Source organism: Gadus macrocephalus, chromosome 16, assembly GCF_031168955.1.
Source record: "Gadus macrocephalus chromosome 16, ASM3116895v1".
NCBI classification, from domain to species: domain Eukaryota; kingdom Metazoa; phylum Chordata; class Actinopteri; order Gadiformes; family Gadidae; genus Gadus; species Gadus macrocephalus.
In genome coordinates this window covers 11,709,612-11,723,785 of record NC_082397.1, presented here as the reverse complement: position 1 = coordinate 11,723,785, position 14,174 = coordinate 11,709,612, and the positions used below count along the sequence as shown (strand labels likewise).

The 14,174-nt window shown below is 42.9% G+C and overlaps 4 protein-coding genes across 6 annotated transcripts in view; all 4 read right to left on the bottom strand.

Moving 5' to 3' along the window:
- Positions 1-14,174, bottom strand: part of LOC132474547 (bridge-like lipid transfer protein family member 2) — a 77,887-nt gene that overhangs the window by 22,141 nt on the left and 41,572 nt on the right. The window lies entirely within an intron of this gene.
- mrpl44 (mitochondrial ribosomal protein L44) lies at positions 298-3,378 on the bottom strand. Its single transcript, XM_060075332.1, has 4 exons — positions 3,141-3,378; positions 2,316-2,784; positions 1,856-2,034; positions 298-907 (listed from the first exon to the last, which is right to left on the bottom strand). The coding sequence occupies exons 1-4, from the start codon at positions 3,314-3,316 to the stop codon at positions 736-738; spliced, it is 996 nt and encodes a 331-aa protein (XP_059931315.1). The 5' UTR covers positions 3,317-3,378; the 3' UTR covers positions 298-735.
- dynll2a (dynein, light chain, LC8-type 2a) lies at positions 7,238-9,832 on the bottom strand. Of its 2 annotated transcripts, none has more exons than XM_060074403.1 (3): positions 9,652-9,832; positions 9,028-9,164; positions 7,238-8,907 (listed from the first exon to the last, which is right to left on the bottom strand). In XM_060074403.1, the coding sequence occupies exons 2-3, from the start codon at positions 9,157-9,159 to the stop codon at positions 8,770-8,772; spliced, it is 270 nt and encodes an 89-aa protein (XP_059930386.1). In that variant the 5' UTR covers positions 9,160-9,164; positions 9,652-9,832; the 3' UTR covers positions 7,238-8,769. The 2 variants fall into 2 exon arrangements, with proteins under 2 accessions (XP_059930386.1, XP_059930385.1); XM_060074402.1 differs by having other exon boundaries at positions 9,028-9,167; positions 9,652-9,831.
- Positions 10,142-13,818, bottom strand: srsf1a (serine and arginine rich splicing factor 1a). Of its 2 annotated transcripts, XR_009529540.1 has the most exons (5): positions 13,314-13,818; positions 12,455-12,726; positions 11,896-12,068; positions 10,907-11,706; positions 10,142-10,520 (listed from the first exon to the last, which is right to left on the bottom strand). XR_009529540.1 is itself a non-coding variant. In XM_060074401.1 (4 exons), the coding sequence occupies exons 1-4, from the start codon at positions 13,502-13,504 to the stop codon at positions 11,506-11,508; spliced, it is 837 nt and encodes a 278-aa protein (XP_059930384.1). In that variant the 5' UTR covers positions 13,505-13,818; the 3' UTR covers positions 10,142-11,505. The 2 variants fall into 2 exon arrangements, 1 of the variants encoding a protein (XP_059930384.1); XM_060074401.1 differs by having other exon boundaries at positions 10,142-11,706.

Genomic DNA, 14,174 nt, shown 5'->3' with positions numbered 1-14,174 from the left:
TTTATCCTGGGCGAGAGTAATAACCAAATAATGCCCGATGTAGGCCTACAATTTATTGCAAATTAGAAAATGTTTTATTGGGAAAAAAAATGGGGTATGATTGTGATAACACCAGGTTTGACATTGAAAGTCTGTCTGGGAAGGTATATAGCCTGGGCTGGTATACAACCTCCAGTCAAATTCGTATCCATGTTGAAACCTAAATAATGCTGTACTTAGCCAGTCCACTTTAAAAGGCTGAATACAAGAAGTAAATAAATGGCGATTTTCTGATTCATCAAACAAAGATCCACAAAATCATTATAAAGATTGTTTATTTTAGGTGAACAAAATAAGACCCATGGCAGGCATTCATATTTACAACGCAGAGTAACAAAAACATTTATTATCTTGTAGTATGGTCCAAAACACAATGCATAACTTTCCAGTGGTTACCCCAGAATATGACCAGCCCACTCCAAAACAGATGGTGTTTGAGCTTCACCAAGCCTATGCTTAAAACATCAATCACCCTTCTTGGCATGAAGACATGAACATTCCTGTGGTCATAAAACAAACCCATTGACAACATAGTTTCCGATAGGATTTATTTTGGTCACAAATAACATTGCTTTTGTTTACCCTTCCAATCAAGTATGAAATTAAATGGTTGCATCTTACGGTATAACAAAACGGAAGGGCGATGCTCCACCACCATTTACGTTTCTCTCTGCTGCCTGCCATGTACACCCTGGATTAGTTGCTGGCAACATATTGTACAGGTTCTTGTTGCTGTTTCATTGTGGAAAAGTCTGATGGCCTGCGGTTCTCGGTGAAACCATAGAGATCACGCAGAGCTACGCGAGCGGCCTCTTCCTCAGCAGCGATGACTGTGTCTCCTGGACCCTGAGCCAATAGCTTCTTATCGCTGATTCCGTGTAAATATAGGCAGAGAAAGCGGAACATAAAAGAGAATATCAACAAAACAAACAATCCTGTTGAGTTTGAGGATGCAAAACATTACGTCAGAGGACAAATTGGATAACGCATGCCCCCTTAAACTTATGTAATACAAAAGATATGAATTGCACATTACAAAGAACATGTAACAAATGTTATGTGACCCCATTTTATGCGATCCTAACATCTGAATCCAGACCCATCGGCCCCTAATATCCACACTCCATTGTACCATGCTTAAAGCGACACTGGGTAAAAATGACTCCCATCTGGTGGTACAATTGTATATTGCATTCAAACTAATAGTGCTCGCTTGTTCAAAAACTAGTGGGCAGTATGTGCCAAGAAGCTGTGTCATGACATCCAATACTACCTCATCGAGTCATTCGAGTGATGAGGTTCGTTATTTCAAACAAATTTCAAACTGCATTGAATCATTAGTGTAAGCTAATGATGTATGAGTAATTACTCCTCGAGCAAGATAGTGAATTATTTCAGTCATCACTCACGCTGGCTCAGAGTGAAAACGCGTTTGCATTTCCTGTACCACTTGGTGCTTTTTGTCCCTCTCGGCAGTTCATAGACCGGAAGAACATGGAAGCCTCCATGAAGCTTACCCTTCCTATGTAACTACATATTAATTATTCTTCGCTCAGGAGGATAAGTGAGATTTTTGGCAGAGATAATTTTACACCAATGAGGACTTATTTATGAATACGTTGATTTGAGGTAATGAATGACATAAAATATTACACAGTGTCCCTTTAAAGTCATTAGGCAGTCTATTGGTGTAATCCAAAAACATATCATCAAATATGCCCCAAGAACCCATTTAAATATCAGGGTACCTACCTGCCCCAGGTCTTTTATGCGTTTGTGAGTGTGAGTGAGAGATGAATGGAACATGTTTACACACCTGTAAAGTCCAACAAAGTAGAGTGGGAGAACCGTGCTGGCCCCAGCCGACCTAATGAGACGGGGCTCTGGGGCAGACATGTTCTTCTGGGCCAGTTCCTCCATCAGCAGACCCATGGGGTTCACCACTATCCACATATCAAACAGGTCTTTCCCGATCAGCTGAGTGGCAAGAAAGTCCTGGAGAAGAATAAAAGATATTTAGAAAGGGTTATAAAATACTTTACCATGGTTCATTTTACTATCCCAGCTTAAATAGGAGTGATTGTCAGGAATAGTCGTGCGCATGCGTTGCTTCCTCTGGTCTACACATTGGATCCATTGTAGAGAATATTTATTTGGAAAAAGCATAATGAAAAGGTATTTTGAAAAAATGCAGTTAAAGCGCTTTTGATAAGAGAACGGCAGCTAGTTCAACAAATATAATTGAAATACCAACTTCTGTGTTCAGTTCAGCTCACCCTTAGGAAGAACCCTGCTCTTTCTGCTCCGCTGCTTTCCAGTAACGCTCCGATCACAGCCATCAGTGTGGATTGCAGTACATCATCAGGAATCGGGAACTCGGCACTCATGGTGAGGTCTTCAATACCAAGGTTTCTTGCTACATGGCAAACCACTGTTGAACAGGTAAGGTGTGCCACGACAGCCGCTACCCCATCACTGTGCAGACGGGGAAAGCTGGCCCGACACCAATCGTTCAGGAAACTAGAGGTAAAATCTGACCCCTGTGAGCGTAGCTCAATGTTGCCTTTTAAGACAAGAGCTATTGTTTCAGAGTCCATTCCCAAGTCTTGCCTTCTCTTTTGCTCAGATTCAATATAACATGGATTGACAAACGCAGTCTTTAGCAACTCCAAGGAAAAGTTCTCATGAAGACGGCAGGTGAATGCTTGCACTTCAGCATGGTAATCCCAGTTAGGTTTTTGGGATCTGGAAAGCAGTTGTAATTGGAAGAATTATTATAAGGAGTATGCTTATTAAACTAATAACAATAATGATTTTGCTGGAATTAATAGAAGCATGAGTAAGTTAGCAGAATGCTACCTTTTAATTGAATTGAGAATTAAATACATCAATATTTAGCTACGTTTGGTTCAACATAGAGAACAGATCAGTGCAAGGTTATTGCTGGGTTTACAGTCAAACGCAACATCAATGTACCCGTACTGCATAAGTAATTCAAGGTAATGACGTCTTAACACTTCCTCCATGCATACTTAGGCTGTTTCCTCCATTAAATGGCCTTGAGATGCTCTCTAATTCCCAACTTTTTAAGCTAATATTACCTTGGCTTCGGCGGAGGAGTCCCTTCTATCTTTCGCTTTCTTTCCATAGTGTATGTATAGGATTTCATCCATCGTTTCTTTTCTCGAATCTGTGTAAATGTGTTGGTTCTGCAAACATTTCGGTAATGTATTCCTAAGGTTAGCGCACCACGATTTACTATATAGCCCGACGCCATGTTGGATGTGACTGACAGGGGAGGGACACAGCTCGCAACCACGGGGAGAACAGCTCGAGCCGAGTGAACCGAGTAAACCCGAAGCTTCTTCTTCTGCTTTAATGGCAGTAAACCAATCGTATCAGTACTTTACTTCCACCAACTGGACGGAAGAGTGTAGAGAGTGGGTCATTAGACTGACAGGATCCTCGAAAATTATAAATGAATACAGAAATAAACTAAATACAAATAATATATAAACTAAATACAAATCATATATATATATATATAGATAGATAGATAGATAGATAGATAGATAGATAGATAGATAGATAGATAGATAGATAGATAGATAGATAGATAGATAGATAGATAAAAACAATATATATATATATATATATATATATATATATATATATATATATATATATATATATATATATATATAAATAAACGTTGACATCTACATTTAAATTGACTTTCCTAATAGACCCTGTAGGGTTAAAAAAAACACAACAATATACCTTGTTCTATATGTCTCGTGTTTCCAAATGTATGTGGGGTGCGATTGAGCCCCATGTGTCCTGTTCTTAACCTGTTTATAATACGATCTTGTATTCCAGGCAGTCAGCCTACTTCACTTCAGTCCAAATTCTCTTGCAATATATTATTGGACAAAACAACTGGCTAGACATTGATTGATTACATTTTCTTCTTAGGACAACAAGCAAAGCACCCAATCGTTTCTCTGTAACGTTAGGCTACTTGTATTACTAACCCTCAGAATACAACCTGCTGATTTCTATGATATAATGCCATAAATCCCTAGAATCAATGGCCTGCCATGGATAAGTATAGCCTACACGATTTTTCACATATAAATGTCCGAGAGGTACACATTTCTATGTGATGCTGTGTTCCTTGGATCATTGTCGGTGTTCCAATCGGATAGTAGGATAACTAGCACGTTTAATCAGCCATAACATCCCCCTTCTCTTCAGGAGAGCAAAGCCAAGGCCAAAGACAAAAGAGCAGTCAGTCAGGTGAGCCATGGAAGATGTTTAAACTATTAAACGTTGTGGTGGATCGATCCAAAACATTCATATTAATAAAAGCTACTGTTGTTGACCAGTAATCTATGTATTGTTAAATTGAACCAAGGATTATAATTTTCCCATATAGCCAAAATGATATTTGTTTAATGTTTGCGTACAGCCTGCCATTAAGGTAGCCGAAAAGTGCAGAGATACCAGCAAGTCATGAGAGGGTTCCTCAAAACCCTGTTGTAGGTCTCTGTATGGTGTTTGGACCAAAGCTCTTCGACATATTCAATTCATAGGAGCAGGGCCGGATTAACAAATCATAGGCCCCTGGGCACAAATGTCTGAAGGCCCCCCCCCCCCCCCTCCCCGAAAAAAATCAGGAAAAATAAATTCTATATATTTTTTTTATTATTATTATTTTTAACACACACACATAATGACACATAAAGTGTAGCCGGCTTGGTCTTACTCCGCCGACTACTGCGTTGTGTTCAGGTGCATAGATATCACAGGACGCTGCAGGTTATGGGAGGGGGGTTAACTGTCACATTCGGCCACTATATTGTTCAGAATCATTATATTGCTGTTCTTATGACATTCGTTTTAATAATGAATTTTAAATGAATACCCTATTTAATAATACCATGCATAACTATTTTAAGAGTACAAACATTCATAAAAAAAATTAAAAAAATAAAAAGTTTTTTTCGTGTGGTGCCCCCCCACTGGCTGGGAATGGTTGGGGGCGGGCCCCTGGGCACAGTGCCGTGGGCCCTAATGGTAGATCCGGCCCTGCATAGGAGATATGATTATTCTCAACACTAAATTGTTGATGATGGTTTATCTGCACGAATGAAACACACGTCATAGAAATGTGTAATGTCAAAGAAAATATTCTAACCAATAAAGAATCTGCTGTTAGCCTCAAGGAAGTTTTTTTCGGGAAAAACTAAAGTATATGGAATCGGCGCAAAGCCGCGTTACTATAAACTATGGAAGGTAAGCTGTGTTTATCTTAATGCGCAAGGGACTAAAAGCCTTTGAACATGCCTGGCCTTCTGTATGACAGGCAAGTTTTTTTTTTTTATTTATTGATCTGAACAGGAAAACAAGATTCAAACAAACTATCAGGGTCGTTGTCGGAACCAAGTTGGGGCGACAAAAGATGTTATCTTAACCCCAATAAAGAAGAGTTTAATTAATCAACTATCGTGTTTGAACGTCGTCATTTTATATTGCCTTTTGATTTATTTTCCAGAGTTGCTTCGACGAATCCGTTCTCAATTTGTGCAGGGAGTTTCAAACCCAGTTATCAAAGGTCTCCTGGATGACCTTTATCAGCATGAAGTGGTCAGTACTGAGGAAAAGGAATTTGTGATGGAGAACCAGAAGATCAAAACGGACATGGCATGGCTGATAGTATGAAGTTTAGGGACAAGCACTTGTGCTCCGACCTGGGTCTGATCTCTTCTTCTGCTGCTGTGGCTGAGATGTAACTATGAATTTCCTTTTTAAAGTCACTGCCGACTTTGTTTTGACAAGACATTACATTAAATCAGCTGACATATTGTTGATATGTTTAGAATAGGTCCTCCTTCCGGTGCTAGTACATGTGTAGCCTACTAAGCTGTAGGCTACATCCTATATCTAGGTATAGATGGGAATTTTGAAATATCATTTTCAAGTAACTTTTGTATGGTCTCGGAACTGATCACGGAAATGTTTAGTTTTCCCAAGAGGCAGCTAAAGTTTTGTTTTTTTATATATTATTTTAAATGTTCAGGCGGATGCTATACGCAGCCAGATTTGCAGATCGGCTGCGGTACATGTTGAACAAAACTTGACGAGATCCACAAATGCATACAGACGAGTTCACATGTGGTAATCTGATGTGAAAGAGGTTGTGGACTTTAAGTTACAAAACACAAGTCAACTTTATGGATTTCTGCATTGTGATCTGTTCTGAAAGTGTGTGTAAAATTGGTTGCAAGTAGCTATGGATGAAAGCGTCCGCTAAATGCAAATGTTATTTCCTCACTTCAGGGTAAGATGCAGTAATAAATAAACCTGGCACTGTTTCACCCTCCCTTTAATTTGATTATTTTGTTAAAAATACAAATTGTTGAAACAACAAAAATGACGCATGGAGGCAGAGTTAAAGTATTTTCCGGTTATGAAAATCAGAACCATGTGGGGTCATCCCCAGCACCAGAAAGGTCCATGTCCTCCTAGTCCCACTGAACACCGGTCTGCACCATGCAGACACAACCCTTGGTGCGACAAAGGCCCCAAGACGCCAGGGCGAGATGTATGCCAGCGGGCCATGGGGAGGCCATAGACTGTATGACAGGATCAGGACCTTATTTAGTCTATGGTTAGCACTAGCGAAGGAAAACTATTGTTGCTTCTTTGCGGAGCAGGTCATACCTTCAGTGGGATCACAAGAACAACGCGAGAGCCTAAGAATACTACATTACAGGTTAGGTCATGGCAGGTCATCCAGGCCATTGTGTGGTTCCTCTTGACAACATTTGCACCCAGTTGCTGGGTTGGTTGTTGCAATGATTAAATAAACCAATGATAACCTGTCAGCATAACTCACCGCAGTACTCCTCCGGACTGAATGCTGCGTATACACAGAAACCTTAGAAAACCTCAAAATGATCCATGATTCCTATACCTTTCCAAAGGAAACGCTAGATTAATTCCATTTTATACGTTCAAAGATTGACACAAACATTGATCAGTTTTATCCATTTTCTTAATAACATGCTGGCAGGATGTGGATAACCTGATGAAAGTGTGTGGAGTCCAGCCATTTCAGAGAAATCTAAAACTCTCTAGAGCTTGGCGAAATACATTGTCCCACTTTTGTCTCCAGGAATAATCACTCACTTACTACATTGTTCTGCTTCTTTTATTGAACATAAAGGCAAAAAAACACACGTCTTGCACTGAAGTTGAATTTAATTTTGGATTGACACTGTTTTTGTTCCATCGTAACCTACTGGATAATTGTTATCAAGTGCAATTGTATTCAAGCCAGTAACAGTTCAGAACAATAACAGGCACGTCTTGTGCAAATTGACCAGCATTGGAATAGCTCCTATAGACACAGAATACAAACATGCCAGAGGAAAACGATACAAAATCATTTGTTATTGATATTAATTTGGGAAGATTCTCCATGAGAATGATGTCCATTCACGGAAACAATGTAGAAATCAACACTGTATTCATTGCTATGAAGAGACTACCAAAACAGAATTTGGTTAACATTCAGTCCTTTACGCAAAAGACAACACATTTTTTGTTACTACCAACAAAACATTGGCCTATTTAATAATTGAGCAGACGTTGTGCATTGTCACTTTAACTTAACGTTTGGACACCCAAATGATATCAAGTTCAGTGTCTTAGACCAGGATTAATCCTGTGCTGAATTAAGATAGCACTATCGATTAAAGGGTAGGTTGGACACATTGCATGTGGTCATCAGAATGACCAGAAGACGATTTCTTTACTTAATTTAACATTGTCTGTCCAATAGTATATGCATTTGTACCAAGCATAGGTCCTTCCACTTGTTCACAGTACATATCAAAGCAAATTAAACTAATATCACTAGTGTCAACTACCCAGAAACCATTGCGCTCGCTTGATTGGCGGTTGGTTATTGTTTTGCCATGGTTTTGTCGGACAGGACAGACAGTGATTTTGATGTGAAGGATTTACTTGCGTCCTCCCAACAATTGTGTTCAGACGGAGGTTAAACACAAACCTGACCTCAAAGCTATCTTTCGTTTTTTGAAAGTGTTACGATGCTTTCGGATCTACCAATTCACTACATGAACTAAATGTACATTGGGAGTTACATGGTCGGTGATCCGGTGTATGGTAAAGCAGTAGTCTTCCGCCGGGCTCTGAGAGGATGTGTGATCGGGTGGAAACTACTGGAATCAATAAGAGCCAATCGTCATCTTCAGTCCTTCACAGTTTAATTTAACATATTGGGCAATAAGCCATGTAGGATGAGGTTCAACTGATGCACACCCATTCGATTTCTTTCTTGTTTTAACAGCAGATGAAGGCCACAGACCCGATTGAAGGGGCTCAGCGTTGCGGCTTCTGCCACACAAGAACTTGCATTCTGTAGCTTTCCGCCATTATACAATCAAGGGACGTTTGGGAAATCTTGTGAGACCTAGATTGAATAACATTAACAAAACTACCCCAGTTGCATTCAAATGGCAACTGGTGAAAAGTAAACTTACTTTAACATACATATTAAATAGTGTGAAGTCCATGCAATGCGCATGGCTGGTTTGCATCAAATATGGTATGTCATTATTTGTGTATGCGAGACATCGGCCACCAGTGCATTCTTGCTAAAGTTACACGTAGAGGAACTCACTGCTTCAGCGCAACCAATCACCCAGACTTGAAGAGCAAGATGGCCACTTGGCCCAGGTAGAAGTAAATAAAATGCTTTGTTTCATGGGTAACATAGCTGCCAAAATTTCTCCCGACGATGCAGTGCCAGGTCGGGTTATACTTCTTATCAAACTCCTGAAACGATCAGAAGGGAAAAGGTGAGAACAGTTTGGACCCACGCCTTAGAGTTGAAAATGGGACTGATAATAAAATACAATTTTAGATGTAGGCTAAAGAAATATGGTCCATGCTCACCTTCTTGATGTATGCTGCGATGTCTTTCTCTATGTTATATTTCTCCATGGCCTGGGTGGCACAATCCACTGCATCCTGCTGCATGTCCTCGGACATGTCTGCATTTTTTATCACGGCCTTCCGGTCTGTCATGATGGCTGCTGGGGAGACACAAACATGAAACCGACCCCACACGTGGTGGCTGAACGTGACGGACCAATGGCATACGTGCTGTCGTGGGTATACGCAGACATTAATCGACCATTTGGAAAAATGTGTGATGATCCATAACTATGCAACTCATTGCATCTTTTGCCCAGGCGGCATGGGCGTTGCATAGATGCTCTGTGAAACTTGATCCAGGTGGAGTTAAATTACTTGGCCAAATCACTTCGCCATGTAGGCAGGTTCTCTGGACTGGAGAGGCGTCAAGGGGACGGTCCTCCCTCGGTTAATGGCTCATTCGTTTCAAACGTTTGCAACTCCCTGATGGCTACACAGTGATAATAATGACTCGTAGCATGGGTCAAGTCATGTAAGCTACAATAATTAACCGCCATTAGAAATCGACAGCTGAAGGATTCAAACCAAACGGGCCACCACATGAATATGTCGCATGCGTCTCTCGAAGCAAACCACACTCACCTTTTACCGGACTCTTTGGATACTTGTGGTGTCTGAAGATCAATTGTACTGATTTACCAAAGACTAATATCCCTTCAGATTTGCACAACCATGTAGGTAGTCCGTCAGCTATGCTACGAATCCTCACCCGCCCTTCACTCTACGCTGCGCTCCTCTCATTGGCTGAGCAGCTCGCCCTCCGTGTGTTGTGAGCATTCTCCTCCTGCTCCCATCTGCCAGCATCTTATTTCAACCCACAATGCACCACTGACGATACAACACGGGGGGGGGGGGGGGGTATTGTCACTACTGTATAATGAAATGCCTTTATTTGGCCCTGTAAAAAAAAAAAACTCAAAGCAGTGTATATAATATGGCTTTTTCAGTTGAAAAGGTTTGGTGTACAAATTTATAACATTTACACCATCTTCTGCCTGTTTTATTATCAGTTATATCAGTTGCTCTCCAGAATAATTTCAGTGGACCCTATGAATAAAGGCAAACCACTCAATTCACATTTTAAAAGTTTTTATTGAAAATGCTAAGAGAAAATAAAAATTAGGCAAAGATACAAACTACTACCCAAATGACATCCCAAAACCACCCAATTTGATATCCCTCATACCAGGCATCTACGATTCCATCCTGTGATCCAACCTCCTGGTCCTCTGTTTCGTTTCCTTGTAAATAAAGCCGTGTCGATAAAAAAAAATTAAGATAGGCTATTAAAAAAAAAAAAAAAAGTTGCTCTGGGACTCCATAATTAGTTCTTAACTCATTTGATTCCTGGAGAACGAATCCTGTTCCAAGCATCCATCCTTGCCTATCCCTTCCCTAATCGATCCACTCATCCAGCGGCAAGGATTGGGATCCACTCCTCCAATCAAAACCTTGAAATACCAGGAAGAAAATCAGAGGAAACCGTTAGAATAAATGTCAGAGCTGGGCCTAATCCAGATTTTCTTTTTATGATCACTCATGACTACACATTGTTTGAGGAAAACGCCAATGAGCACCATGTAACTCAAATTGATGAAACTAACTATAAAAGGGATTTAACTCTCCCAGGGGTGAAGAAAACAAAAAAACGGAACAATTTAGATTACATGTGACCATAAAAAGCTTACAAGGTCGGAAAAATGACACAGGTTAGTACAACCTGGCCTATGACTAGGGCAGCCTTTAAGGAAAAACAAAAAAGCAATGCACAGCACATTGAGCTTCAGCACCATACAGACACCAGGGAAAACCTCAAAGTAGGGAATAGGGAGCGTACCATCGGCTCCACCTGACTGCTCCTGCTCCTCAATAGAGGTCCTATCCTGACCATACAAATGACATGTGCTCCACACTGGTTTTATTCCAAATCATTGTTTAATCCTTATCTTCAGATGTCTAAAGGAAGACACAAGGGTAAAATACAGTTAAAGCAGAGTGAATCCCTCCGTCCAGATCACCCCCCCCCCCTCCCCCCACATAATAAAAAAATAAAAAAGGCAACTTTCCAACTTTTTCAAAAACGTTGAGGGCAAGTTACTCAACCTTTTTGAACCCGATCACAGCAGTTTAACGTTGCAAATTCTGAGAAGACAAAAATTAACTAAAAACACAAAAGGGGGGAGGGGGGGCAAAAACAGATGGACAGAGCAGTAGGTGGAGATACCTACATCCAAATACATCGAGACGTGAAATGCAAAACAACTTAAAAAACTTGACATCTGGAAAAAACCAACAATGGGTAAAACAGCAGGGGGGGGGGGGGAGAGGAGGCAGAGCGAGAGAGAGAAGGGGGTACAGGGGGGGACATAGGGCGTTCAGATTGGGTAGCAGAAGAACAAAAAAAAAGAAAAAAAAGCCAAAACACTTGGAAAAGATTTAGGAGCGGGAGCGGGAGCGGCTGTGCCGGGGGGAGTAGCGCGGCGATCCTCGGCCACGGGTTCGGGAGTTGCTGCGGCTGCGGGTGGCGCTGCGGCTGGTGGGGCTCCTGCTGCGGCTGCCGCGGCTCCGGGACCGGGAGCGGCCGTAGCTCGGGCTCCGGGGGCCGTCGACTTTCACGCGAATGTACGCGGTCTCTCCCTGGGTGACAGAAGAGAACTCAGCTTGGAGAACAGCATCCCCGTGTGGCGCATCGACATCACCAGACGCCGTTTTGAGAGGGGGGGGGGGGTTTGGGGGGCGCCGACGCGACGGCACTTACCTTGGAAAAGAAAAACTTGGGGGAACAAAAACTAGAATCCCTAGAGTTACTCAAAGCGGCACACATACCTCGTGCGAGCGGAATTTGGTGTTGTCCAGTTTTCTCACGGCGTACGTCATGTCTTCCTTGCGCACAAACTCGACCACGCCGGTGCCGTCCCTGAAGACGTCGGCGTAGCACACGTCTCCCGCCTCACGCATGTGGTCCTTGAGGTCCTGCCAGCTGCCGCTCTGGGGTAGACCTGCGCACGCACACAATTGTTAATTCCATGAGGGAATTTCAGGAAACCCAAATCCCTGTCATTCCCAAAACACAAACTTAAGTCAATTTACAGCATGAAAGTTCCCATTTGTGACAGTCAGTTATTTATTATTTAGGAAGAGAGAAGGGTGAACAGATCGTTTGTTTGTATTTCATAGAACTTAATTCCAACTACTGACTAGTCCTTTCCTGTACTTTACATGTTCAAGATTACTCAGGGAAGGCATTCCCATTCCTTTCGCGTTAATGACTGATTGGTGAACACAACAGGGAGTGTCAACATCTGACAGTAGCGGCTGCTGCTCAATTCAAGACAAAGTAAGACGCAGAGTTGGAACAAAAGCAGGTTTTTTTTCGCCCTCTTACCGGAGACAATGACTCTGTATTCGGAGCGCCTGGATGGAGGCCCGTATCTGCCCCTTGGAGCACCGATGCCGCCGCCGCCGCCGCCGCCGCCGCCGCCGCGATCACCACCACCTCCTCCTCCTCCTCTTCCTCCTCCATCACCACCGCCGAATCCTCCTCCGCCGCCGCCCCCACCTCTCCCCGACCCCCTTCCGCTCCGGGGGAACTCAACGCGGAGTCTGTAACCATCGTAATCATAGCCGTCGCGTCCGTAAACTGCGTCGTCTGCGTCCCTGTTGGGAAGAGAGTAATGGCCAGGGTTGGAGCGCGAGGACACCGTCCAGTGGTTGAAATGTAAAGGAGGCGGTGGATTTGCCGCACGTCTGACATCCATAATCTTCGGCTAAGTTAGCGACTGCGGTCATGTCTGCAGGTCCGCCCTCCATTCATCCATGCACCGGCATGCACACAAAACATGCATGGAAACAGTCAAACCGAAACCATTCCCTGGGACGTGTACTTGCAAGGCAATCACTCCCAAAGAAACCAGTGCTCCCAAGACAAGTGGCGGTGCAGCCAGGAGTGTTTGCCCTCGATGCCCACAACAATGCACAGTAACGTTATGCCGCCGGCATGGGGAGATAACACGCTACAAGGGGATAGTGCTCACGTCCAAAGGTCTCCCCCAACCAGCACACCCACCCTGGGTCACATCTACAGCATGCAGCGGTTCAAATACCAGGTTTTAGAGGATTAAACGCACGCAATGCGAGCAGAGAGCGTCTTCTTTTAGGCCCTTGAGCATCCTCGGCGCACGCGTGAGTTAGCCACACAACATGGCTAACGTAGCCTAGCATGCTAACTAGCGTTAGCCCGTTACCTGGGGTCTTCGAATTCAATAAAGGCGAACGGGGGTCCTCCTCTCCGGTTCTTCAGGTCGATGTCCCTTATCGCTCCGTATTTGTAGAACACGTCCTCCACGTCCTTAGTGCGAATGTCAGGCGGGAGGTTCCCCACGTAGATCCGGCAGTCGTTGTTCCCCGCGGGTCCTCGCACAACGCTCCCTGACATGGCGGCTAGCCGACTAGCTCTCCGATCTACAAGCTAACCCGCGTTAACGTGTTGTTATCTTGTCGGGCGGCGGGCACGCGGAGAACGTCGTGCACGGCTCAGATAAAGTGCTTTTTAATATCTCCCAACGGTCAAAAATGAAAACGGGTGGGACCCCAGAATAAGCCGCGGCACGATTGGTACTCCGCCCCCCTAGTCCGCAGGTTTACTACGATGAGAAGCCGATCCCGCACGCCACTCGTCGCCTCCCGGTTCCTTCAGGCCGCCGCGCGTCTTCTTCGAGCTCCAGGATTCCGGAAACGTGCATTTAGGGAGAGCGAAAGATTCCACCGCTTCCGCAAAACTAAATAGTGCACTAATTGGACAGGTTAATTAGGAGTACTTTACTCCTGTTACTTTGCGTTTTATTAATATTGACTTCAACTTATGATTTATCTAAATATGTTTTTTAAAGGAACAATGTACACTAGATCTATTTATTATGCATTAATTCTGAAATACATACCTTTCACGTAGTAGACCTATTTCTCAACTGTTGACCGTGATTATTTCATGTAGGCCTAGATACAAACTTTTCTTTATAATGAAATGTCCTCCACACAAGTGGGGAACGTATTATTTTGGCAAAACATTGTACAACATTGCATACTCACAAAATGATTAATGTTAC